The sequence below is a fragment of the Mirounga angustirostris genome, unplaced genomic scaffold, assembly GCF_029215605.1.
Source record: "Mirounga angustirostris isolate CCGP_5_RB_7025 unplaced genomic scaffold, mMirAng1.0.hap1 SCAF_16, whole genome shotgun sequence".
NCBI classification, from domain to species: Eukaryota; Metazoa; Chordata; class Mammalia; order Carnivora; family Phocidae; genus Mirounga; species Mirounga angustirostris.
Window position 1 is genome coordinate 571225 of NW_026991724.1, and position 26640 is coordinate 597864.

The following is a 26640-nucleotide window of genomic DNA, read 5'->3' on the forward strand; positions in this document are numbered from 1 at the left end:
AGGGAATTTGGCATAGCACTGTCCAGCAAAGACATCTAAGGGTGATTCAAAATTTCTCTTTGTGTTGTTTCAATGGTGAGGGCCTCTGAAGAAGGGCACTTTGGCTATATTTGCTACTTCTCTTCTGAACTTAACAAGTCCCATCTTTTAAAAGCCAACTTTCACGTGCCTTTCCTTCTTATTTTAAGAATTAAAAAAAAAAGTGGTGGGGGGCACCTGAGTGGCTCATTTGGTTGAGCGGCTGCCTCTGGCTTGGGTCCTGATCCCAGGGTCCTGGGATCAAGTCCCGCATTGGGCTCCCTGCTCCTCGGGAAGCCTGCTTCTCCCTCTCATTCTCCCTCTCTCTCTCTCCTTCTCTGTCAAATAAATACAAAATCTTAAAAAAAAAAAAAGTACATGGTTGCTATTCCTGTCCTCCAATTTTTTTTTTTTTTTTTTAAAGATTTTGGTTATTTATTTGAGACAGAGTGAGCATGGAGTGGGGAGAGGGAAAGGGAGAAGCAGGCTCCACACTGAGCAGGGAGCCCAGTGTGGAACTCGATCCCAGGACCCTGAGATCATGACCTGAGCCGAAGGCAGACGCTTCACCAATTGAGCCACCCAGGTGCCCCACCATCCATATACTTTCAAAAAACTTGTATTTTGAAAATTTTCAGACGGAAAGAAAATTAGTAAGGAGTGTAACCAACTGACAGTCTTCCCTTTTAATGGGTGTTTAGATGATTTTTGATGTGATTGGGCTTAAATGTACTGTCAAGTACTACTTTCATAGCGTGAGGACCTTAGAATGGTGTCCTTCCACGTCTCCTCCCCCAGCCTACCTGCTGTTGCCATACATTTTACTTGCATGGACCAGGTTGCTGTTGTTTTTGTCAAAACAGTAGACCGTCTTCAGAAGGAAGGTCTGACGTATTTGCTGTGTCCTTGTCATTTCTGGTGCTCTGCACTTCTGGTGAAGGTTTCTCTTTGCACCCAGAGTCCTCTCCCTCCCGTGGAAGGACCCCATCACCACCCTTACCCGACAGTTCCCATACTTGCAGCCCTCCCATCTGGAGTGCGCCGTGGTGCTGGTGCGCATCTTCATAGACTTGTGTGAGCCTCAGCAGCACCTGTGGAAGATTTTCGGTGGCTGTTGAGTTGGAGGACGACGGATGTTTTCTTGCAGTTCTCCACGGATGCTGCCTGGCATGTGCTCACCATATTCCCCACGAGCACCTGCTGCCGTCCCGTCTCCCTCCTCTGCTTGCTGGTTCTGCTCTGGCTGCTCTCTGGGGGTGGCCTGGGGTGTGGTGTCCTTCATGTTTCTTTGCTTGGGTTTCACTGAGTGCCTTGGATCTCCGAGTTTACGGGTTTTCCGTCAGAATTTGAACTTTCTGTGCTTTACTTCTTCAGATATCTTTCTGCCCCTCACCCCTGTGGGGCCACCAGTGCTCGGCTGTTGAGGTGCTTGCAGCTTCCCACTTGCTGACCCTAACTTGCTCTTGCTCTGCATCCCCTCTGATCTGTGCTCAGTGTCCCCGGTCTTCGCTTCTGAATGCTTCTGCTGCTGGCAGTCCCACCTGGTGTGTGTCTCCTGTCCCACGGGCATAGTCTTCACCCCCAGAGGCTCCTACCTAGCATGTCTCTAGTTCACATGTATTAACTGACTGATGTCTGCATCTGCTAATTTTGCCATCTGTGTCAACTCCGGGTTGGTTTCGCTTGACTGGTTTTTCTTATTATGTGCTCTATTTTCTTAATTGCATGCCTGGGGCTATTTTTTTCAGTATGCTTCTTATTTTGGAAAACTTTTCAGATTTTTGGAAAAGTTATAAAGATAATAGAGAGTTCCTGTACACCTCTCTTCCGGCTTCCTCTCAGTGCTGACACCTCATGTTATTATGATACCTTCCTTAAAACAGCAACCATCATCGGTGCATTGCTCTCAGTACAAGTGCAGACTTTATTCAGATTTCCTCTGTTCCTACTAATGTCCCTTCTCTGTCCCAGGACCGCATCCAGCACATTGGATCGTCCTGTCTCCTGGGTCTCCTCTGTTCGGGGACAACTTCTCAGTCTTTCCTGGTCCTCATGACATTGGGAGTCTGCAGGAGCTCCAGCCAGTGTTCTGTACGATGTCCTCTTTTTGGGTTTGTGTGACGTTTTCTTCGTAGACTGGGTTTTTGGTTTTGGGGAGAGATGACCACAGAGAGGGTGTGTCTTCTCCTCACATCCGGTCTGGGGTGTGTGCTGTCCCGTGGCCTGTGGGGGCTCGCCTCGGCCACCTGGTCATGGGGGCAACTGCCAGGTTCCTGCATGGTGTAGTCACAGCCCCGCTTTTGTCCTCTGTCCTTCAGAGCAGGCCCACAGCCTAGCACACAAGCAAGGGGAGGGGAGCGTCTCCTTGTGGGGAAGGTTTGTGTTTCAGCCCACTTCTTTGTTTCTTCCGTGATTTATTGATGTCGGTATGGACTCATGTATATTTATTTTGTACCATGCTATTGATTTTTTGCTCAGATCGTTCCAGCTTTCATGTCTGGGAGTATCTGGATGCCAGACGCTGAGTTTTGCCTCGTTGGGTGCTGCATAGTTTTGTATTCCTGTAAATCTTCCTGGGCTTTGTTCTGGAATCCAGTTAGTTCTTGGAAACAGTTTGCTCCTTTCAGGCCTTGCATTTAGGATGTAGGCAGGCCAGGGCCTCGCTCAGTTTTGGGTTAATGCTCGCCCTGTGCTGCACTCTGGCCTTCGGAGCCCAGCCCTGCCTCTCATCTGTGCGTGCTTCCCTGCCTGCCCCTGGGTTGTTTCCTGCTTTCTGAAGACCCAAGGGGACTTCTACACACCTCTGGATAATTTCCTTCAAACTATGTCTTCTCTGATCTAAATATTCCCATTGACACACACACATAGCGTTCTGACTTTTTAATTCTCTTGAGGGTTTTTTGTTTTTTAAGTAAATTCTGTGCATGTTTGATAGACCTGCATGCAAAGAAGAAACTGCTTCCGCTCTGTTTCATGTCATTTTAAATACTGTTGTTTCTTTTTTTTTTTTAAGATTTTATTTATTTATTTGAGAGAGAGAGAATGAGAGAGAGAGCACGAGAGGGAAGAGGGCAGAGGGAGAAGCAGACCCCCTGCTGAGCAGGGAGCCTGATGCGGGACTCGATCCCGGGACTCCAGGATCATGACCTGAGCCGAAGGCAGTTGCTTAACCGACTGAGCCACCCAGACGCCCCACTGTTGTTTCATTTTATATCATTAAAAAGTAACAAGGAAAACAAGGGAATGTGACCCTAAGTATAGCCCGGGGCCTGAGCTGGAGCAGGGTGGTCAAATTGGAGTAAGGCCTGTGCTTTTTTAATAGCATGGTATCTGTGGGTCTTTGGAGTTGATCATTTCACTGTGATGATGTGTGGTTTTAATGTTAGGGGAAGCCTAGTGGAGGGTATACAGGAACTCTGCACTTTTTTATCAGTGGAAATTATTTAAAAAAAAAAAAAAAAAGAACCCAAAGAAGTACAGTCCTTTTTTCCCCCCAAGTGAACGTTTACGACAGTGTTCCACTAGATGGGTGCAGTCTTAATAGAAGTGCCTCAGACTCACAAATTGCGGGAGCCCCTCCTCCCCCCTCACAGGCGTCCCACCTGCCTTGTCTTCTCCATGCAGGAGGGAGCGGAGGGAGTGGAGGGAGCAAGTGTGGCTCTTCCAGAAGCCGGCCTCCTGACCCTTCCTCCCCTGTGTTTACATTCCGCCTGCATTAGTCATTGGACTGGCTGTGTTGTTTCTTTAACTTGGTGTTATGGCCCAGAAATCTTGTGTGCCTTTCCTGCCTGGCACTGTGCCTGCCTTCACCCTTGCCAGCCGGCGTGGTCATGGTCGGTCTCTCCCTGCTCTTCTGCCTCACGGGTCCCTGCCTGGCTGCCGTGCTGTCCGCTGGCTCCTCACAGGGCCTTCTGCGTGGGGCGCCTTCAGCTTCTGACCACAGCTGGTGCTGGGAGGCCCGGCAGACTCTGTGTTGATACCTGAAGCCCTTCCTGCCTCTTGACCTCGGGTGTTAGCGAATGATTTAGGGTGTCTTCGCTGCCGGGGGCGTGCACTTGGGGCATGCCACCAGGACTAGACGTCCGCTTGCCTGCAGGTGGCCAGCGATGGGCCGCAGTCCTTGGGTTTCCAGTTTATGAACATGCTGTGTAAAAGAAGTCCTTGTATTGTCTGAAAATGACTGGGGTTTTTGTTTTGGCTTGATATAATCTGTGCTTGTCAAGGCCATATTTTCTTAAATAACAATGTTTGTAACTTGTAAAAGTTATCTGCTCTTTGCACCTACCAGAAGGTGAGAGGTGATTGCACTGGGTCAGGATTTGCACCTCCGTCATTACATGGGTCCTGCAGGCTTCTTGTAGAAACACTGTTCCCTGGCACGTGTGAGCAGTGCCCCCGTTCCCAGTGCCCCATTCCTGCAGCGATCCTTGTAGGGAAGAGAAGGCCTCCTCTGCCCCAGGGCGTGCTGGCTTCTCCGTTCTCAGCCGCCAAAGCTGAGGACAGGGTGCCTTGTGGGCAGCAAGGCCTTGGTGAGCGGTCGTGTCCCCGTTGGGGGCAAGGAGGAGCATGGGCAGGTTCCCTGGGACTGCCTGTTCTGCCTTTGAAAGCCTCGATGTCCTGCTGCTGGGAAGGAAGAAAGGTTACGGCCTTGTCACTCTTCGTCACCTAACTTCTGGAAATGTGGTTCTCCACAAGAATTCATTTTTGCACTGTGGAGTTTATTATTTTTTTGGCCCACATTAAAAGTAGATAAATTGTTCATCTGAAGTCCAGTATTTTTTAATCAGTAAGGGCTTTACTTAAAACATGAAAATCTGGAGCTACTGAGGGTCTAGGTCCGGGTAGCCGCAGAGTGTGGTAGGTTAGCAAGATGAACAAAGATGCGCAGATGAGAGCAGCGATTAACCAAAAGTTGATAGAAACTGGAGAAAGAGAACATCTCAAAGAGTTGCTGAGAGCTAAATTAATTGAATGTGGCTGGAAGGACCAGTTGAAGGTACACTGTAAAGAGGTAGTTAAAGAAAAAGGACTAGAACATGTTACTGTTGATGACTTGGTGGCTGAAATCACACCAAAAGGCAGAGCCCTGGTACCTGACAGTGCAAAGAAGGAGCTCCTACAAAGAATAAGAACATTCCCTGCTCAGCATGCCAGCCTTTCAGACTGGATGAGATTGTGTTGTTTTGTGGTTTTATTTCTGAAAGTAAAACTTGCCATAAATTAGGAATCACTTTCCCAAAATAAAATCCTTTTATGTATGATGGTATACAGTTTTCACTAATGATGTATATATACATTGTATTGATTTTTTCCCCTAAATGTGTTATTTTAGTAAATACCTCATGAATGAAAAATAAATAAATAAAACATGAAAATCTGAGGAGCAATAAGGAAACGCTGGCACCCCTTTTGGCTTTGGCAAATAGGACAAAGCCAGTTACTTTCCATGACTTCGTTGAGATTGTAGTCCGTAACTTTTTAAAGCCGATTGAGAGGGCTTAGAGTTCCTTCTTCTCTAATGAGATTAGCTCAGATATTAAAGTTTGACCCTCCACAGTCTGTTGTAGAGGTTTGGTGACCCTGGGGTAGCTCGTGGCATTGACAGAAATGAGAATGACCAAGCGGCACCCATATTGGAGATAGTTCACTGTCCCAGTTTGCCTGTGTTGTGTCTGGGCGGTGGTCCTTCCCGCACAAGCCCGTGTGATTGGACTGAGAGAGGTCTCCTGGAAAGTAGGTGGTGGCAGCCTAACATTCATGTCTGGCTGAGGCACCAACCTTGTGGTCCCCTCGGGGCGCCTTGTCCCCATGTCACCCAGCAGCAGGTTCTCCACACAGTCCTGTCACTACCAGCACCGGGCTTTCTGTTACCAAAAGATGAAGAATGGTGCTGAGTGGGGTTGTTTTCTTTCAAAGGCCATGGCTGATGGGTTGTACTAAAATGAATTTATGTTTCTGAAGTCTTTGAGAACCTTTGAGTGAAGAAGGCAGACATGGTCCTTTGATCATATTTGTTGTTGGGAACAGGACCTCTGGCTTCTCCTTTCTCGCTCAGTGGGACTGAGGAGACCACAAAGAGCAGCTCTCGGCCCAGCCACGGGGACATGTGGCTTCTCCAGGTTCTTCTTGTGCCTCCTCTCTGCACAGCGAGGGAAGAACTGCGGTGGTGGTTGTTGACTTGCAGAATGGCCTTTCCCCAGTTTTCTGGGTTGGGGGGAGCTTGGTCTGGCTTCGCAGCCAGAGGCCAAGATCCTCAAGAGTGTGATGGCCATCTGTTTGGTCGTGGTAGATGGGGCAGATCAGAACGTTCTCTGTCTTCGGCTGTAAGCAAGGTGTCCATTCATGCGCTCTGGTTGTAAACCACTGGAGATCTGTTCTTAGCCATGGAGAATTGGAACCTTCTCTTGAAATTTTGTTTTCAGAAAAGTTACCGCAGAACAGTATCAGAAAGGTTTTGTTTGTAAGGTGGCCTACAAAACATTTAATCAGTGTTTTCTCAAATAACTCAGTGGTCTGATGAGAGAATAATGAGGAGAATATAAATTTACAAATACCATAAAACATGTTTTGTTTGTTTAATAGTTGGCAATAAATTGCATTTCCTTTTTTCTGTTGTTGTTGTTGTTGTTTTTTTTTTTTTTTAAAGCTTTATCTGTTAATTTAAGAGAGGAAGAGCGTGTGCGAGGCAGGGGAGAGGCAGAGAGAGAATCTCCAGCAGACTGCCCGCTGAGCGAGGAACCGATGCGATCTCAGGACTGATATCACGACCTGAGCTGAAACCAAGAGTCAGACACTCAACCAACTGTGCCCCCCAGGCGCCCCATAAATTGCGTTTCTGAAGGCAGAAATGTAAATCGCTTTGACACCTGGACCTTGCCTTCTCTGATTTTATGCATCTCTTGCTGGTGGCCAGCAGAACCAGTCACCCTCCAGTCTGACTTGCTGTGAGGTGGGCATTTTTATCATACCTAGGGCTCTCGTGGGCACATTCCTCCCGGAAGCTGAACACCTTCCCTGCCAATTGAGGATGTGAACAGGTGGGTGTTTTATTGTTTTGTAAAGACCCCAGGGAAAGGCAGTCTCAAGTCTCCTTGTTGACCGTCACTATGTTCTGGAAGCTCTCCCTTCTCTCACACAGACTCTACCGTGAAAAGCCACCTCTTCACATGTTCCCACGCACGCACGTGCCCACACAGGCCATGAACAGCTCACTGACTTCCCGTGCTTCTGGCTGCCGACCGTTAGACGTGATTTCTGTAGAGTGTGCGTGTGAGGCCAGAGGCCATCTGCTTGTGGCAGGAGGCAGCAAAACATCGTCTCCTCTCCCTTTCCAGTTTAAAGTTTGGATGATGTTTCCCCTAGTTCTGTTGAGATACAGTTACTTAAAACCCTGCATATGGTTAGGGGTAGGGTTAGGGTTATGTGTGTATCGTGCGGTGATCCCACGGTGGATTTACCCCACATCCATCATCTGACGGAGTCACTGTTGTTTTCTTGTGATGAGAACTGGTAAGACCTACTCTGCCCCTTTCCACAGTGAATCTTTTTGTTCTCCCCTGACCCCCCCAAGTCACCCCCATCTGTGCCAGCGCCCCGTATTTGATCTGGTCAGCGCCCCGTATTTGATCTGGTCAGAGGCACCCTTCTCATTGTTCTGCCCCTGATCTCTGGAGTTGAGATTTTGTCATTGTTTTTTCCGTATTGGTCTGCGGAGATAGGTGTTGTGTTCTGGATCTCGCTGTATTTTGATACCTGGGTGACTGACTCACACTGTAATCTTGCTGGCTCAGAACCAGTTCAGTGCAAGTGGCTGCCTGCACAAAAGGCGGGTATGTTCCCAGACACCTTAGCCTTCTTTACAAGGTGTGTGCTTGGACGACTTCTTCTTCTTCTTCTTCTTCTTCTTCTTTAAGGATTTTATTTATTTTATTTTAGAGAGAGAGGGAGGGCAGGGGGGAGAGAGTCTCAGTGAGACTCCATGCTGAGTGCAGAGTCCGATCTCTCAGGACCCTGAGCCAAACCCAAAAGTGGGCTTCTCAACTGACGGAGCCACCGAGGCACCCCGAGGTGTGCTTGGACTTGTGTCCCCACGTGAAGATCCATCTGTCCCAGAATTCCGGAAGGCTGTGCATGGGTAGCTCTGTCCACCTGTCACCAGGCTCCCTCTGGGCTTGGCTGGAACAGTCGTGTCAGTCCCTCCCCGGAGTGCTCCAGGCCTCAGGGTCTGCGGGTGGGGTCTGAGACAAGCCTGAGAATATCCTTCCCTGATCCAGGACAGGGTCGGAACCATCTGGATTCTTCATCTTGCCAGTTGATTTCACTGGAGTGTCTCCTTCAAGGGGAGCTGAGATTGACAGATACAAAGCATGGGAAATTCCTGTGTGGTGCCAGTGGGTGTGAAATGTGGTCACCTCTCTGCCTGGAATTCATGGACATTGTCATGGGGACAGGAAGGCGGGGGCGGGGTGGGATCCACACACATGCCCATTTGGTGCCATCATTGCCTGGCTCAGATTCTTCGTTTTCGCCCATCTGATTGTCCACTTGACACCCGTGGGGTCTCACCTTGGCCCTGGCTGCCAGCCTCCACTTGTTCTGGTGTACCTTCCAGGGTCACTTCCCGTTGCACGGAGGCGTCCATGTGTACATGGGGGGTTGTTGGTGTCCCCCCCAAGGAGCCAGTCACAGCCAGGAGGAAGCTTTTGGATTTCCTTGGGAACTTTAAATCACGTCACTCCTGGTAGATTTTTGTTCTCTTTCAACTTTTAACCACAAAATGATCGTTTCCCTTTGTGGTTCCTCCCTTAGTTTATATTCCAGATGCCCTTGGTCCCCATACCCTGTCTCTGACCTTAATCAGCACCACAGCATCTCTTTTGCCTATGTCACAGGCACATATTTCCGGATGGCAAGTGGCTGCTGGTCACTCTTCAGGCTGCCTGAAGATCAGACAACCAGCAGAGCCACAGGGACTTGTCCGAGTTGGGAGGGAGCTTGTGATTTCCCTGTTCGTCCCGTTAGGAGCTGTCCAGTGGGGAGTCCATAACTGAATGCCTCTGTCGGAGCCTCTTGCAGGGTCATCATTCTGTGTTAACTATGTGGGTCAGTCCCGCTGGAGAGCCAGTGACTGAGGATAGCCTGTGCACATTCTGTGGCACCTTGGCACAGACGAATCATTCCATTCTGGCTCTTTTCCTGTTCAGCTGAGCAGTGGAACCAGGTCAGGATTATGGGTCCTTGCCATTTTATAAGCTAGTGTGGAACCAGGCACAGCAGATCTGGGTCATGAATTGTGTTTCCGAGTTGATGGAGAGAAAGTTTGCTCTGGCGTAACACTTGTAATCTTAAGTGGAGAGGTGGGGAGCGTTGGTTCAGAAACCTAAGCCCCCTAAGCAGCAGGTTCAGTGTGATCTCGTTTTTTGGCTAAAAAAATGCACACCAGGGAGCCTGGGGGGCTCAGTCTCTCTTAAGTGTCCGACTCTTGATCTCAGCTCAGGTCTTGATCTCAGGGTCGTGTTGGGCTGCATGTTGGGCGTGGAGCCTACTTTAAAAAAAGCACAGCAGTGTCTTGCTGGGAGACATGGGTGGTGGGGCTTCGTCTTTAGTTCTCCTCTCATGTGTCCGTATTGTCTAAGTGTTTTACAGTAAAAACGTACTGCTGTTTCCACATTAAAGAGTTGTTTACAAAGAGAAACCACACTTCATTTCCGCTTCCTGTCTCCAGACCCCTTGAGCCAAGCCAAGTCGGGACTGCAGCTCTAGGGTGATGGGGAGTATGAGCCAGGCCTGAGTTAGCGCTTTACTGATAATCAGGTGTTTTCAGTAACTTTTAATAACTGACAGTGGTGTGAAAGTTGAAAATCCAGACAAGAAAGAGGTATTGACATGGCATAGGACTAAATAAATGGCTTCGTTGATTATTTGTCCTTCTTGGCTAGGCTGCAAGTCTAGGACTTCAGGTGAAGCAGAGACTGACACATTTCTTTCAGCTCTGCTTGGGGTGTCCCCTGCAGTGGCCGTTAGCCTTTAACATTTCTGGTGCCTTTTGAGGGCCCCAGGGAAAGGAGGGAGGAGGTGGGGCAGCACCTGTCCCAGGTCTCAGGGAATGCCGCCAAAGAATGTACCCTTGAGCTTACTCAGGTGCCTCGACTGCCATGGCCAGGCCACGGCCCAGAGAGCTTGAATGGCTGCACTGTGGTCACCAAGTGAGTGACGCATGGCTCAGAGGTCTCCTGGCTTTCTCCTGCCCGTCACCTCTGTTCGTGGGGCTGAGAATGTTCACTAAACAGTTGATGATGAGGTAAGTTCGGTGAAAACACACACACCCACAGCAAATACCTCCAGCCTGAATCGGAGTCACTGAAGGGCCTCAGTTTCTTGAGATGAGAATTTGAAAGATGGGTTCAGTGGACTGTGTTCCCCAACAAACCTGTTGGTGGGGCTTCTTTCTGGCTTTGGACAGATGAATGCAGCAGTGTGTGGAACCAGAGCTGTGTCTGCTGTCCTTGGGGCTGCTCGTGGGGGATGCCTCAAACCCTGAGTCCGGCTGGCTCCATACTGGTTCACAGGACTCGGCAGCCCAAGGCAATGAGTCTGGGTGCAGGGAGCTTTTCCTCTTCCTGTGAAGGTTTCTTCTGGAAGAGTCCTGAGGCTCTGCTTCCCAGGCCAGCTGAGGACATGTGTTCACCTAGAACCAGCTGCCAAGGTGAGGGCGCTTGGACATGGATCTAATGTGGGGCTGGGCTGGGCTGGGCTGCTCCCCGGGCCGCAGCCCCCTTGGATAGCCTGCCCAGCCTCTGCATGCTCCCCCTTGTTGAGATGAAGGTGATACCCCGCCTGCAGGGAGGGAGGACGCTGTGTGTGGTGGGTTCCACAGCCTCCCCGAACCTGGGTGTTCTTTGTGACCATCTCCTCCTTTTTGACCTCTGTGCAGGATTAACTCCGTCTTCCTTTTGGTGTCGGAAAGCATGTCATCCCGTGTGAGTCACTTGTTCACGTAACTAGGAAATCACATAGCCTCGTGTAAGCTAGAATTCTTGCCATAATCCATCTTTTTGTCGACAAGCGTGAGGTTGGGGCTTTTACAGTGGGGAAGCTGTCACTCCTTCCGACGGTGCGCGTGGACCAACAGGTGTGCCTCCCTTCTGGCCGTCCCCTCTCCGATGCCCACCCCTGCACTCCCTATTTGGATGGGTGATGAACAGTCTGCTCAGGGCCTGGGCACTGGGCCAATAAGCATCTTGGCTGGTGCATCTGTGCAGCGAGCTGTCCTCTGGAGCACCTGCGGCGGAGCAGGTCTGCTCGCTCTCCTCACTGTCTTCAGTTGTCTGTGTCCCTGACCTCAGGAATGACGTGCTGGGTGCGGGTCCCATTGTCTCGAGGCCAGAACCCTACAGTGCTAGTGCCAGTCACTTCAGTGAGAACTGATTTGTGTATTTGCCACCAGCTCTCTCTAGCACTCTTCTCCTCCTCCTCCTCCTCCTCCTCCTCCTCCTCCTCACCCGCCTCCCCCCTCAGAAAGCAAACTGGTGGGAGAGCCAGCCTGTGGCTGTCTATTCAGCAGCTCAGTCAGGTTGCCCTGCACTTTTCTCTAGATGTTCTGCAAATGAACTCGTGTCCCGTTGATTTTTGTTTTTGAAGAAAGACTTACTTGGCCTTACAGCAAAAATGTCCACTCTTCACTGCCCAGGGCACCTCCCTGGGTTGGGCGGTGTCCTCAGTGTGGGTCTGCAGCACGTGCAGACCCCCAAGGATGCAGGTGTGGCCGCATGTGCTCCCAGAGTAGCTTGCCAGCCAGGTACCGAGGCTCATGGTCATCCACAGCTGAGGAGAAGAGGAGTTAAAAATGCACTGTCACTCTGCAGCTGGGATGCCAGAAATCGCATCTTTCACGGTGGCTTTCTTGGTGGAAGGGAGGCTTTGATAGATGCTCATTTATACTTGGACCTGAGTCAGAGCTTGAGCAGTGCAGGACGCAGAAAATAGAATGTTTGGTGAATAAAGATGAAGGTGTATGTGTGTAAGAAATGAGGATTGGAAACTGAAATGGTTAGGTCCTGCAGCAGGTTGGTTTCTAAATTTTTTTTTTTTTTTGCATTTTCAGAATTTTTAGATGAAAATTCTATATCTTAGGAAATCATTGGAAGTAGTTACAGCCTCCATGGTGGTGACATCCTGTCTGCCCCCTCTTCCCCCCCCCACTCACGGCCAGTCCTCCCCTGGCACGCAGGCACACATCTGACGTACCTGGGGCTGTGTGCACTGTGTCCAGAGGGAGTTTGCATCCACGGGAGCAGAGGACCCAGGTGTGGCCCTCGGAAGAGCACTGTTGCCGAGCTCACTGCGGGAGCTGCTTCTGGATGCCCTGTCCGGTCTGCGCACACGGTCGATTCATGCAGGCTCTGCCTCTCCGGGCTCTTAGCCCACCAGCCAGCTTCAAGGCTTATTGACAGCCCTGTTCATGGTTTGCACTGGGGGTGCTGGGGCTGCTGCTTCTTTTTTTAATTATCTTATAAATTTTTCCTTCCACTTAGAAACTGGTAGACAGTCTATCTCAGAAATTCTTAGATTTTTTAAAACGAGATAAAATGCCCAAGTGTGCCTGGTTTGCTGAGATGCAGGTCAGCCTCCTTCCGTACCCTGCTGACTGCAGACCGCTCCTGGAACTGCTTCGTGACTAGTCTGGGGCAGGCGTGGGGCTGTCCCCACCTGCCAGGACCCAGTCACAGAGGCTCTCCAGGCATGTCCCAGCTACACACATTTTAGGGCCAGCTTTTTGAAGAGTATTAGTGGGCACAGGTGACTCCATGCGCTGAGTCTTCTCTCTGCTGGTTGGCCCTTCTCGAGCATGCCTGGGCTTGGCTGTGGCCATAGGCACCTTGACCTTAGATTCCTCGTGTGCTGTCTGTACCCTGTACGGTGACATGGGCCTGAAAGGACTTTGCCTTGACAAAATCTCCCCAGTCCCACACCTCCCACAGAAACATGCACAAAAGGGAAGAACAGTGCCCAAGCGTTTTCTCAGTCCTCCAGACTCTGTGTCTCCTCTCCTCTGTTCTGCTTTTCCTGGCTGTGGTTGTCTCAGAAGTGACCCCTGACCACAGTGGGGGTGCCTGCAGGTCAGGGCCTGTGTGTGTGTGTGTGTGTGTGTGTGTGTGTGTCTTTGCCCCTGGAGACTCAGACTGCAGGGTGTGCTTTTGCTCACCCTTCTTGATCTTCTAGCCACTGCTAAATTCAGACTGTGTTTGCTTATCACCAGGTTCATAATCAGGCTTATGGACAAATTTAGATGTGTTTTTCTTTTAATATTTATTTATTTGAGAGAGAGAGAAAAGGAGAGACAGTGAGAGAGAGTACAAGCAGGGAGGAGAGAGAGAAGCAGGCTCTCCACAGAGCAGGGAGCCCGACGTGGGGCTCGATCCCAGGACCCTGGGATCATGACCCGAGCCGAAGGCAGACGCTTAACGACTGAGCCACCCAGGAGCCCCTAGATGTGTTTTTCTTAGGCTGTTAATATTCAAGATCTTTTTGTATACCGGTATTTTAAAGAAAGCCCTGAAAAAATACCATGCTAGTTAATCATGCTTTATAATCCTATTACTTTTGTTTCCACCTGAATTATGTGTACCTTAATAACACGTAGTTTAGTTTAGTATCTTTTTAAGCTCCACATTTTTGTTATTTTCTGTGGAAATTGTCATGGTGATTAGGCTTCAGTGTCAGGATCAAGAATTGGGATGAAGCATCACTCACTGGGATGGTGGACCTCCGGGCTTATCAAGTCATCGTTTATACATGCAAATGGACATACTAATCCCATGGTTTTTGAACCTGGGTGTTTTGACTCTTGTCTTTTCCATACCTTACCTGGACAGAGGTGCTAAAGTGCTTTCTTTAATCAGGGCTGTCTAGAGGGGCTCCTCTCCTCTGAACCGAAATGTCCCAAGTGACAGTTTTCCCAGGACAGGCTGCATGGGTGGTGCAGCCCAGAAGGGTCGGGGAGCACTCGTTCCCCACACGTGCTGCCTCCGGCCATCTGTCTGTCCTCTCTGGGGCTTTGCTGGGGAAGGCAGCTCTGAGCAGGGCCGGCTAGCCACAGAGGGTGCAGAGACAGGAGAACGTGATTGTGTTCCAGGAGGAGTGTGTTTGCAGACAGATGATGGCCGTGAGTTGCTGAGCCCTGCTCTCTTTCAGTACTTTTTTGATGAAGAGAATAACTAGGATCAGTAAGCACAAGATCTGGTTGATTTCTGTTAAAATACTGTACATTTGGGGGGTGCCTGGGTGGACTCCTGATTTTGGCTCAGGTCGTGATCTCAGGGTCATGGGATCAAGCCCCAAGTTGGGCTCTATGCTGGGTGTGGAGCCTGCTGGAGATTCTCTCCCTCTGCTCCTCCCCCTCCCTCTCTTAAAAAAATTAAAAAATACTGTGCATTTGCAAGTCTGATAGTAAGGTTTTTAAAAAGAGTTTTTCTGCATAAGGGACATATTTGAAGGATATGGGGGAGGGGAGAAGGTGAAGGAAATTACCAGGAAAATAATTATTTAAAAGTTTTGTCTTTTTGCAACATTGAGGCGCTCCCCTGCCCCCGCCCCGCCCCACCACATGCTTTGTCCGTGTGCTGGCAAGCACAATCGTGTGTCAGTCTGAGTTTGTCCCAGAGCATCTAGGGATTGTTTTCCTTGCCTGTAGGCTGGGGTTTTCTTTTCTTAAGTACTTGTTGGGTCTTAGTGCTGCATTAATTGTTTGTAGACCTCAGGTTCTCACAGTTCACCTCAATTATCATTAGTGCAGGCATCTTAACAAATAGTCCAGTAACACCCATGGTTACTCCAGGTTCAGAGGAAGATTTGCAGAGAGGAGGTGAGGATTTGGGGAGGGAAGGGACGGGAAAAAGGCAGCATTAGGGAACTTTTCCAGATCAAAGCAAGACTTGAACTGAGTTTGGGTCTTGGGACATGAGCATTAGGGAGACCCACCAGGTAGAGATCAGAGCTGGGGGCAGTGGGTGTGTGTTGCTTTGGTGGATGAGGCAAGGGGAACTGAGGCTCAGTAGGTGGTGGAGGATGCATGGGACCCCCCAGCTCAGAGGCAGACCTGACCACCTCTCCACTGGCCAGTCTGGTTTGGTTGTGGCGGGGGAGGCCTCCTTCCATGTTGGGGGGAGAGCTGCTCCTGTTTTATAGAATTCAGATGGTCCTAAGGCTCTTCTCCAGAAGCTGGCTGGTCTAGACGGTCACTTGAGCTGGGGTCCAGGACCCTGACCCTGACCAGTGGGTGCCGCCTGCTGAGACTTAAGCTGTCACCTCTGTGTCTGAGGGGCTTAGTTTTCTGAAACAAGTAGAATCAACAATTCTAATCATAAGTAATTATGCTGATCACACCCATCTCATAAGTGTGGAAGGTACGAGGGTAGGTCAGAGGGTGTGTTTGCTCCACACCAGGTTGTGTTCTTGGAGTCCCCCACCCCCGGGGGGGCCCTGGTTAAGTGTGTTAGTGAGAGTCCAGTGTTGTGATTTGCCGTGTGGGGCGTCTCAGGGGAACGTGAACTTCAGACGTTGGTATTAGTCACGTGCTAGTTATTTTCTTTGTGGAGTGGCTGGATTCTGGTAGTGTTGTGAGCTGCATTTAGCATCTCATCTGTACATGTCTGCTTTCTAAAACGGCACTTTTCCTGTGGTTCAGGAAGTCTGTGATGAGGTCGGCAGCGTAGCTAATGGTACAGTCTGGTCTTTCCTGCGCTCTGAAATGAGATGTGTGGACTCTGAAGTTGATTTTCCAGTACCTGCAGACCATGTTCCTCCTGGTCACGAGGAAGGGGCTAACAGGGAGCTCTCCACTGCTTCCTGCACCTTAGCCGTGGAGCCCCCGGGGTTGGGACGTGAGTCAAGCACTGGGGGCCTGCAGGGGGCAGCACAGCGCAGGGAAGAAGGGGAGCTGCTCTGGCTGTGGTCGCGGTGCTTGATGGTGGGTAGGGACCAGGATGCGCGACGGCAGGTGCCTTCTGTCCCAGCATGGCTGGCAGCCCTTCGCTGGGAGGTGCCGCGAGGCCACGGTCCAGCGTTGGTAGGACAGATACTGCCTCTTAGCCCATAGCTGTACCACTTCCTCTGGTATGATTTTGGAAATACGGCTTTTTTGTTCAAGTTCACCCATTAGCTTGGTTTAGGATCTTGGGAAAGTGACCTAACTCTTTTGAGTTTGACTGGATGACCCTTGAAGGCCTTTTCCTTACCTATGACCGCCCCAGGCTCCCTGGCTAGCGGTTCTGTCTCCTTTCCGTCCAGGGATCTGAAACAGTAGGAGAGCTCACAGACGATGACCTGAATGTTCATTTTTTTGTAATGAAAACACCGACTGTGGTTTCTCTGGCTTTCCTCCGACGTGTGTGTGCACGCCACCATCCTTGAATGACACTATGGAATTGGGTCACGCGGGAACACTCGTAGGGGACGGATGAGCAGTTTTGGCTGAGAGGATGGACAGTGTATTGCCAGGGAATGACTTTCAGTGAACCACCGAGACAGGGCAGCTTTCTGACTTCACATCAAAGTTAAAGTTGTTATTTATCTTTCCACTAACAGTTGACAAAATTGGAGAGCCCAGTTTCAACAGTCACTTCCATTTTGCCATATCTGTTCCCTTCCCCTGCTTATTTGTGTCTGTTTTCTTTGAAAATTTTTTAATTTTAATATTTTAAAGTAAATCTCAGACATCACGTCATTGTACTTGCACATGCTGACCCAGTGGGTCCCGCCTGCTGAGACTTAAGTATCTCTAATAGTTGAAGACTTTAAAAAAATCTTGGCTTTTGTTTTTTCAGCAGTCCCTGGTTCAAGCAGCTGGTGCTCATGACCATCCCTTGAAGACCTGCTGACCGCCTTGTTCCAGAGCAGGGGCTCCCTCTCGGTGGGCCTGTTGCTTGGGCTTCTTGCAGACCCCTCTTGTAGGTGGCTCCCTCCACCCTCTTGATGGAGGAAAAGATGGGGATGGTACTGTGTGGTGGTGGGTGGCTCCCTCACCCTCTACGTAGAGGACAGCATTGTGTGGCTTTTTTCTTAGGCTTGGAGTGTCATATAGTACATCTCGTTATGTGCTGACTTGTTCTTTTCCTCCTAAGGGTGTAAATTCTAGTGGTAATGTTTCACAGAATTGAATGTTTAAAATCTTTTATGAGAGAGTCAGGTACTGTCCTTGGTTGTTGTGGTTTTTTGGTTTGAAGTGGGAATCAGTGGGGAGGCCCTTGGGCTCAGTGCAGACCGTTACTCCTACTGCTGTGTTCTGGAATCCATTGCTCTCTGGCTCCAACTTCAGAGAGCTTCAGTAGGACTTTAAAAAAAAAAGGTTCTTGGGGCGCCGGAGTGGCTCAGTTGGTTGAGCATCCGACTCTTGATTTTGGCATGGGTTGTGATCTTGGAGTCATGGGATCAAGCCCCACCTCAGGCTCCGCACTTGGGTGTGGAGCCTGCTTGGGATTCTCCCTCTCCCTCTGTCCCTCTGCACCCCCTCCCAACATGCGTACCCTCGTGTGCACGTGCTCTCGCCCTCTCTCAGATAGATAGATAGATAGATAGATAGATAGATAGATAGATAGATAGATAGATAGATAGTGGTTCTTGATGACCCAGCCTTTGGTGTTGTGTAATGGGCAGAATGTGGGAGACGGGCATTTTGATGGGTCATGTCCTGGCTGTTGATGTTGATAACGCTGCCTTCCCCGGTCAGTGCGCCTGCTGTCGACGTGATTCCCTGGTTTCTGTGGGGGAACTCGGCGTGTGAGTGTGAGGACTCGCCGACCTTGGGCAGAGGCCTGGCAAGGACGAGGCGCACCTGCAGCCCCGCGCCCCCTCCTGTGTTGCGGAGTTTGGGGGCTGCTGGTGTGTGCTGCAGGATCTGCGTCAGCCTGGTCACCCTGTAGAGCCCTTTCTTGGGGTGGGGGCACAAACCTCCAGCCTGCACTGCCCTCCCCCTTTCCTGCCCCAGAGCAGCTCCGCTGGACTTGTGTGCTGGCGTCAGGGGAACCCGTGCGCGTCCCTGTCTGCCAGCTGGGGCCACCAGTGTCCCGTGTCTGTTGCGAGGGCGGGGGTGGGCCCGATGAAAACCACTCCAGACTGTGACATTGAAAGTGTTAGTCTGTTTCTTAGGAATAGCTCAGTTAGGTGTCATTTTCATGCTGCCCTCTTTGTGAGCTGTTCCTTTTGTGAGTATTTGAGAGAGTTTTGGTGGAAATGAAACTGTCCGTCTCCCTCCTGGTGCATCAGGAGGGAGTATAGGCACGCGTGCTCTGTTCTCCTGCAGCAGTTTTTAATGCCCAGTAAGTCCTGTTCGTCAGGAGATCGGTCACTGCCAAATGTATTTTTCTCCACTAGGGAAACTGGAGCGTGGAGCTGGGCTGAGCAGCCGTGGGGCCTCAGGGTCAGTTGGCGGCAGAGGGAGGGTCCTTACCTGGGCCTTCCGAGTGTGCTCGCAGATGTGCCAGGTGAACAGGAGCCGTCTGCGGGCTCTGCGGGGGCATCGTGGCCATGCTCAGCAATCTCTTTCACCAGAGTTATGGAAACCTTACTCCAGATGACAGTCTCCTCGGTTAAACCTCTCTTCCGTATTTGGGTCTGTAGGGGAAGGAAGTGAGGTCGGGTGAGCGAGGGCCAGTGGGCCCCACTGCCACACAGCTGGGTGACCTGTGGGCTTCGGGTGACTCATTTTCTTAAGTAGTCGGCAGGAGGAGCTGCGCTCAGAGCGGACGCTGACCCTGGTCTTAGTTGGGGGAATTGGCTCCAAGCCTCCTGAGTATCGAATTGTAGGAGCCTTTTACCATTTTGCCTGATGGGACGGGGTGGGAGGCTTCAGGCGGCCACTGCCTGCAGTCCACACTGGGCTGAGGATGTGGCTGGGCTCCAGGGTAGTGACAAGGCTGGTCCTGGAGAGGTGCTGGCTGGCCACAGCTCCCTCGGTGGGGGGGCATGGGAGCCACTGATGGTGGCCTCTAGCCCCTTCTGGGAACTGCTCCCCACGGGCCCTACACCCAGGTGGCACTCCTCAGAGCTGTGTGGCTCCCTCCAAACTCGGGGTCCTCTCAGCCTGCATGTTGAACCCTGAGTAGAAGAACCACGTCTGCCCTCCTGGACGCAAGGGCTCTCGCAAAGCAGGAGAAGCTGGCTGAACTGATTCCCGTGCCCACAGCGCCCCACCACCGAGCCCTCTCCACCACCCCTGACGGAGGTGGCCCCGCTGCCTGTTCCTGGACTGGAAGCTAGACGAGGTCTCTTTGTAGTCCCGCGGACAGGGGCCCTGCCTGGGGGACAAGCGCTCAGCTGGGGCTTGGGGTTGGCATGGCCTGGCTCCCCTGCTTTGTTTTTGTCTCTCGGTTTTCTCGAGGTCATTGCACAGTCACACACAGTTTGCCTTGCTTTTCCAGTGGTGGCATTTGGCAAAACTGTGAGCATTACCACAGCCAGGGCAGGATGGCAGGGTGGATGCTCCTCTGATCTTACTCCCGCTGTCCCCGAACGGCGGCTTCAGTTGCATGTGCGTTTCTTTGGGTGCAGTTTGCTCACCTGTGCAGCTGCCTGGGTTGAGCCCCGGGTCAGGACACTGACCCAGCTCGTCGCCACCAGGATCGCCCTGTTGTTCTTTGTAACCTGCAGCCACGAACCTGCGTTCTGTGTCTGTGGCCTTGCCTGTTCCGAACATCTCCTGCCAGCAGATCACACCGTATGGGGCCTTTTGTGTCTGGCGTCTTCCACCGAGCTTCCACCGAGTTTTCAAGGTTCATCTGTGTTGCAATGTGTGTTGGGACATCACTCCTTTCAGACTGAGTCCTAGTTGATGGTGTGGAAGCGCCACCCTTTGTTTATCCACTCATCAGTTGACGGACGTCTGCATTGTTGGCTCTCCTTGGGGATTATGAATAGTGCCGGCTGAACGTTCATGGACAAGTTTGCGCTTCTCTCCAGGAGTGGGATTGCTGCACTGCTTTCTGTTTGCGTTCCAGCCTCATGTGTCTTCTGGAAGAACCTGTTGTGGTCGCGGTGCTGTACGTGTTCTAGAACACGGTGCCAGGGTCCCTCGTGGCTTGTGGGGGGACAAGTGGGCTCCCTCTTCCTCTCCAGGCTGGTGCCCACACCTGGACTGACATCCTGCCAGCACACAGCTGTCCGCTTTCCTTAGGAAAACAGGAGGGCCTTCGGTTACTGTCCTTCCACCCCTTTGTTCTGTGGTCTTTGATTGTCCTGGATTTTCCTTTAGAGCAAGAAATTACTTAGCAAGAGAAGGTGCTGCACAGAAAAACCTTGGAAGGATGGGTTTGGACAAAGTGGTTGGAAGCTGGTTGGATTTAGAACTCCCTGGGTGTGGACAAAACCGGAAAGCGGATGACTGGAGCAGCAGTTTACCACAGGCACAGTTTCTTACGGAGCAGATGTTTAAATTAGGAACTGCTGCTGGAGCCTGAGGAGGCTCAGCAGTGGTAGGTGCGCATCACGAAGGCAAGCACACGTGCTAAATCTGCTTGCTTTGGTATTTAGTAAAACAAAACGAATGTAGAAGGGATACTTAGCTTTGAGTTACCGTTTGTTTTTTTAAAGATTTATTTCAGACAGCGAGTGTGCATGTGTGAGCATGTGCACTGGGGAGGGGCAGAGGAAGAGGGGGAGAAAAACTCAAGCAGACTCCCCGCTGAGCACAGAGCCAGAGAACTGGGGACGCGGGGACGCGGGGCTCCATCACAGGACCCTGAGATCTTGACCTGAGCTGAAACCAAGATTTGGATGCTTAACCAGCTGCGCCACCCAGGGGCCCGTTGAGTTACTGTTTTAGTGTCGTTTTCCTCAAAGGTACCTGGTTTTAACCCAAAATACAGCGTGTGTATCTCAGAGGCATTTGTAAGCACGAACCCCTTTCCCAAGCACTTACCTTGGGGCGTCTGGGGGCGGTGCCTGCCCGTGTCAGGCCAGAGCCTCTGCCTTTGGGCAGGTGGCCATGTGGGAGCAGTCCCTGGATGTCACAGGGACGATGGGTATGGAGCCTGGCCTGGTCATGAGCACACTACAGCTTTTGCCTTCCATGGCCCCTAGAAGCAGGTGGACCATTGGGCTGGGAAGGGGCCGGGTCAGGGGACGTGGGGCTGAGGGCCACCCTGGTGGCACCACGGGGTGCTGTGGGCCGCTGCGCATTTATAGGGATTGTTGGAAAGCTGAAGCCACATCTGGGTCCCTTGGGTGGTTTTGGAGTAGTCTCAGGTTTGGCTGTGAGCTGCTTCGCCCAGCTGCGCCGAAGAGGGGGTGTCTGGCGCTGCCTGGCCAGCAGGACGGGCGGTCATGTCAGCAGGGCACAGAGCTGTGACCCGTGAGGAGGACTACTCCGCCCCGTGAGAATGGCAAGCCCACACGCCCGGGCACTCAGAGTTGGCATAGGTGTTCAGACCGACGTGTGAAGACACACACAGGCCTGCGTGATCTCGCTGTCCCTGCTCCTCCTCAGCGAGGCAGTGGGCTCCCAGGGAGGCTCTGGGTGCAGGGACCGAGAGAGGCAGAGGAGGCCCCTGTGAGGGCCAGGGCTGTGTGCTGGTTGGGCCGCGGGCCGGCTGCCTGCCCACCGCAGACTGTGTCCCACCAGACTGCCGGGGGCGGCTCTCGGGCTTCTGCCGTCTGGCCCTTTCCCGGGGCCATCCTCCTGGGGCCTGGGCCTGGTGTGCCCTGCACAGCCAGCTCTGCGCAGTTGCTTTGTGAGCCCGAAGTCTCAGGTGCCGTCCCGTTGCAGGCACCGGCACGCTGTGACCCGGGGGGTGTTCTGGCAGCACGTGGCACGTGCGGGGCTGGCGCCTGGTCGGGGAGGCCCGGTCGGGGAGGCCCGGTCAGGGAGGCTGCAGTCTCTCGCAAGAGTCTGTTGGTTGCAGGCATGTTGAAGCCAGTTTGTCGTGAAAGAGCCTCGGTTGGGAACTCCCAGAGCCCCCTCCTTCTCCAGCTAGCACACCTGTTCTCTGCTGTTGGCCTGGTGTGCGTGTGTTGGGGGGGGCAGTGTTGGTTGCTTTTGAAAGCAAGGTTCAGAAAGCCCCGTGGCCACTTCTGTATTTCACAGTGTCCCTCAGCACAGTTGAGATGTCCCCCTGCCCATGAGGTTCAGCCCCCCCACCCCCAGAGCCAAATGTTCTCATTCTTCTGAATCAAAGAGTGGTTGCAGATCTGTGTTTTGCATTTTTCCTGTAGGTAGTTTTATGGCTCTGTCCTCGGGATTCAACACAGGTCTTTGATAAACCTACTGAATTGAAATGGAAATGTTATTAAATAGGCAAGTGATATTGGAGAATATATGTAACACATATATATTATTATATTTTGTATCTATATTTAATTATTTGCAACGCTTGTCATAATTAAGCATACGTTCACCAGATTCACAAGGACGCGTTACGATCAAATGGAATCTGAGGTTTCTGAAGTTCCATTTTTTTACTTTTTTTTTTTTTAAGATTTATTTATTTATTTGAGAGAGCGAGAATGAGAGAGAGAGAGAGTACGTGAGAGGGGGGAGGGTTAGAGGGAGAAGCAGACTCCCCACCGAGCAGGGAGCCCGATGCGGGACTCGATCCAGGGACTCCAGGATCATGACCTGAGCCGAAGGCAGTCGCTTAACCAACTGAGCCACCCAGGCGCCCTGAAGTTCCATTTTTTTAAAAGTTTTATTTATTTGAGAGAGCGAGCGAGAGCGAGAGCGTGAGTGGGAGGGGCACAGGGAGAGAGAGAGAAAGAATCTCAATCAGACTCCATGCTGAGCGTAGACAGAGGATGACATGGGGCTCGATCACACAACCCCAAGGTCGGGACCTGAGCCGAAACCAAGAGTCGGGCACTCAACCAACTGCACCATCCCTGAAGTTCCATTCACAGATCTGTTGTCCAGTCTGGAAGTCGCCCGCCCACCAGATCTTTCAGCTACTTCAAGAATTCAACTCTTCAATCAGCCAACAAAATTGTCAGTCCTGGTGGGGCTGTTCAAAAGAATTGAAAGGACTGCAGTGTCCATAATCAGGAAGGGTGGATAGTGGGAAGGAGATTTGTGTCACTTTTATTAAATCTTGATTATTTTGACTTCCAGACTTGTTACTTATTGAAAGAGGTTTCCCAGCATCCTCCAGAAAGTTTGGGAATAAATCTTGGAATGTCATTTCTGTGCTAAAATTTGAAAATTGACATGGTATTTTTCACTTTGGTTCATACTAAAGGAATTCACAAGTATTCAGCATTTGGTTCTACTTTTCTGGGGGCCGTGCACACGCCCAGCATTTTCAGTGTAACAAGGAAGCAGTGTGACGAGGCGGTGGGTGGGGGTTCACTTCAGGGAGCCAGGACGGGCCTGGGCCTCTGCTCTGTGGGGACTCTTCGCAGCCTCACAGGGAACGCGAGGTCCTTTAGGATCAGACTGTACTCTCAGTGCCGTTTTAGGGGCAAAATGAAGGAGGGGGATATTTGGAAGAAACGTAGACCTAAAGGCAGTGCTGTGTTCAGGACTCAATGTGTGTCTTTGTAGCATCCCGCACTGTTCAAAATAGACCGTGTCCTGAATGAAATGTGTATCAGTTGTTAATTGCTGCATAACAAAACCAGACAAAACCCTATATCCTAAAACAACAGTGATTTTATATTTCTCATAATTCTTACGTTCCCTGGGTATTTTTCTCTGGTCATGTTGGGGATTGGCCCAGGATTCCCTGCGGGCGTAGGAGCACTAATGAGGTTCCAGGGAATGAGGCTCCCTCCACGATGGGGTGAGCTGAGAATCTTGTGGCTCATTATCCAGTCCACACGGTGTGTGTGAGACAAGTGTGTCCAGTCAGCGTGGTGCGTTAAGTGGTGAGCTGGTTTTGGTACAGAGGTTGCATCTGAATTTAATAGAATGAGAAGAAAATTTGGATTGATTTTCCTAAATTCTAGATAGAGAATTCTGAACTACGTAAGTTGCTTAACTTTAGAGATTTTAAAACTTTGTGAGGCCAAATCTTAATCCTTGCCTGGATTTAAGCATAAATAGCAAATTTGTCTGTGTCATTCAGTCATAGAGTGAATTTAGAGAATACTTTGGATTATAGAGCAACAACAACAACAACAACAAACTGGCATGAAAATCTACATATTTCTGACCAGAATTCTTTAGCTTGGAAATATTGTATGATTTTTTTATTTTTATAATTTTTTTTTGCATTCATGCTGCTTTTTGTTTTGTTTTTTGTTTTTTGGATTTTTAAAAATTTATTTATTCATTTGAGACACAGAGATACAGAGAGAGAGGGAGAAGCAGGCTCCCTGCCGAGCCAGGAGCCCGACACGGGGTTTCGATCTCAGGACCCTGGCATCACGACCCGAGCCGAAGGCAGACGCTCTGCCATCTGAGCCACTCAGGCGCCCCATGAAATGTTGTATGTTTTTAATAAGTATCAATAGATGTGTTTTTCCCACTTCTATTTGAGTTACATATATGGAGTATTTATTATGTTTCATCCGGGCTTCAGTGTTGTTGCACTTTATTTTCTCCCACCCAAGGACTAACCAGGCCCGACCATGCTTAGCTAACGAGATCAGATGAGATCGGGCGCGTTCAGGGTAGTATGGCCATAGACTGCACTTGATTTTCTTTTCTTTTTTTTTTTTTAAGATTTTTTTTTTTTTTTTTTTAATTTGACAGAGACACAGTGAGAGAGCGGGAACACAAGCAGGGGGAGTGGGAGAGGGAGAAGCAGGCTTCCTGCCGAGCAGGGAGCCCGATGTGGGGCTCGATCCCAGGACCCTGGGATCATGACCTGAGCCGAAGGCAGATGCTTAACGACTGAGCCACCCAGGCGCCCCTGCACTTGATTTTCTAACCGAACGTTTCAGGTTTGATTCTATTTTATTTTATTTTTTTAAGATTTTATTTATTTATTTGACAGAGAGAGACACAGCAAGAGAGGGAGCACAAGCAGCAGGAGTGGGAGAGGGAGAAGCAGGCTTCCCGCCGAGCAGGGAGCCCGATGCGGGGCTCGAGCCCAGGACCCTGAGACCATGACCTGAGCCGGAGGCAGACGCTTAAAGACTGAGCCACCCAGGCGTGCCCCGCTCAGGTTTGATTCTAAAGACGTTGCCTTTGGTGCTATTGGCCGAGCCTTCTTGTGGGTGTTTCCTGGCTGACACTGTACTGACTATTTCACATTTACTCTAACCACGGAAGACAGCTCGTTTTGATGTTTTCAGGGTGCACCTGTGGAGCATACAAGATGAGAAAACCCCCAGCTTCAGAGTGGGATTAGGATGACGTGGTCTGTGGGCCTCGGTGGCCAGCTCCCTGCCTTGAGGATTTTGCGGGCACCCGGAGAAGTGCTGCTGGTGCTTCTGCACTTTGCCCCAACCCCTCACTGTGGCCACTGTGCTGAGGCCCACGTCCTTGAGTCACCCTGTTCCCCGCCGCCTGGGTGGGCTTCCTGGAAGGGGAGAGGAGCAGAGGTTTTCATGGGGTTCCTGTAGAGAGGGCTGAGGTAGTGATTTTTGGATGGCTGCGAGGGTTCCCACCCATGTCGGGAGCAGGCTTTCAGACTTTGTGGAAGAAACACAAGGCCCAAGGGGGCAGCTGAGGATCGGGACAGAGGGATCTTCCCAGGGACACTGGAGGCTGAAGCAGGACAGGCAGGGACAAGATTTGGAGGCACTCCCTGCATGGGGTGAGACCGCGGCTTTGCGGGGAGGCACCTTGAGTTGTGCTTCCTTTACAGCTGAGAGGTTTCAGGCCCGGAATGACCAAGGTATTTTACTACTTAGGTCCTTCTCGTGGGCAGTAATAGGAGGTTGTGGTGGATGCCAGTCTTTACCTCTTCTCTGTGCCTCCCCACCCCCACCCCCGTGTAAGGTTGAGGCCACTGAGTGTTGATGGCAGGATTCTAGACTCTGTGCGGTTGATTTCATCTTGAGTGGAGCTGTTCCGAACGTGCCCCGTTTCCTGACGTTCCTGCCATGTTGCCAGTGTATTCAGAGGGGACGTTGGTTCCTGAAAACACCACCACTGGCTAATGCAGGTCACAAAAATATATCTGTGAGCCTTTAATCTTTTAAATATTTTAAAATGTAAGGTACACGATCCTTCACAATTTCATCACATATAACTTAAATACTGTTCTTCACAGTTGTGTTACCACCTGATTAAAATAGGTGATGCTAATTTTGGTATCTGTGACATTTGTCGTTCTTAGGTTTTGTAGCTTTTACACTAGAGTCTGGTGAGTGTTCTCTCTTCCTTTCTGCGTCACTTGGAGAGAAGCTTGGACATGTCACGCCGCTGCTAGGACGAGGGTGAGGGTGCCTCTTGGAGCTCAGATTCCAGCGGCAGGTTTAGTGTGGAGAGGCAGAGATGTGGGTGAGGAAGAAGCCCAAGTGCTAGTAGGAGCAGCCGGGGCAGCCGGCCAGCGGCCAAGAGGCAGGAGCTGAACGAGAAGCTCGGGGGTCTTTGCTGAGGCCCAGAGGGTCAGCCTCTCACTTTGCTCATGGCAGTTGGATTGTATGGAAAATGGCTTCCATGGGACTCTTTATTTGGTCTTCACTAAAAATTAAAAAGGATTCTTGAGTTACCTGCATCTGCCATTTGTTTTGTGGAGCCACCGATGC

At 50.8% G+C, this 26640-nt stretch overlaps 1 protein-coding gene across 1 annotated transcript in view; it reads left to right on the top strand.

Moving 5' to 3' along the window:
• Window positions 1-434: 434 nt before the first annotated feature.
• The window catches only part of LOC123855160 (transcription and mRNA export factor ENY2-like), a 63284-nt gene continuing 37078 nt past the window's right edge, over window positions 435-26640 (top strand). Inside the window, exon 1 of the mRNA XM_064580177.1 lies at window positions 435-25109. Coding sequence (XP_064436247.1) covers window positions 4889-5242 — 354 coding nt within the window. The 5' untranslated portion in view covers window positions 435-4888 and the 3' untranslated portion in view covers window positions 5243-25109. The remainder of the gene's footprint in view (window positions 25110-26640) is intronic.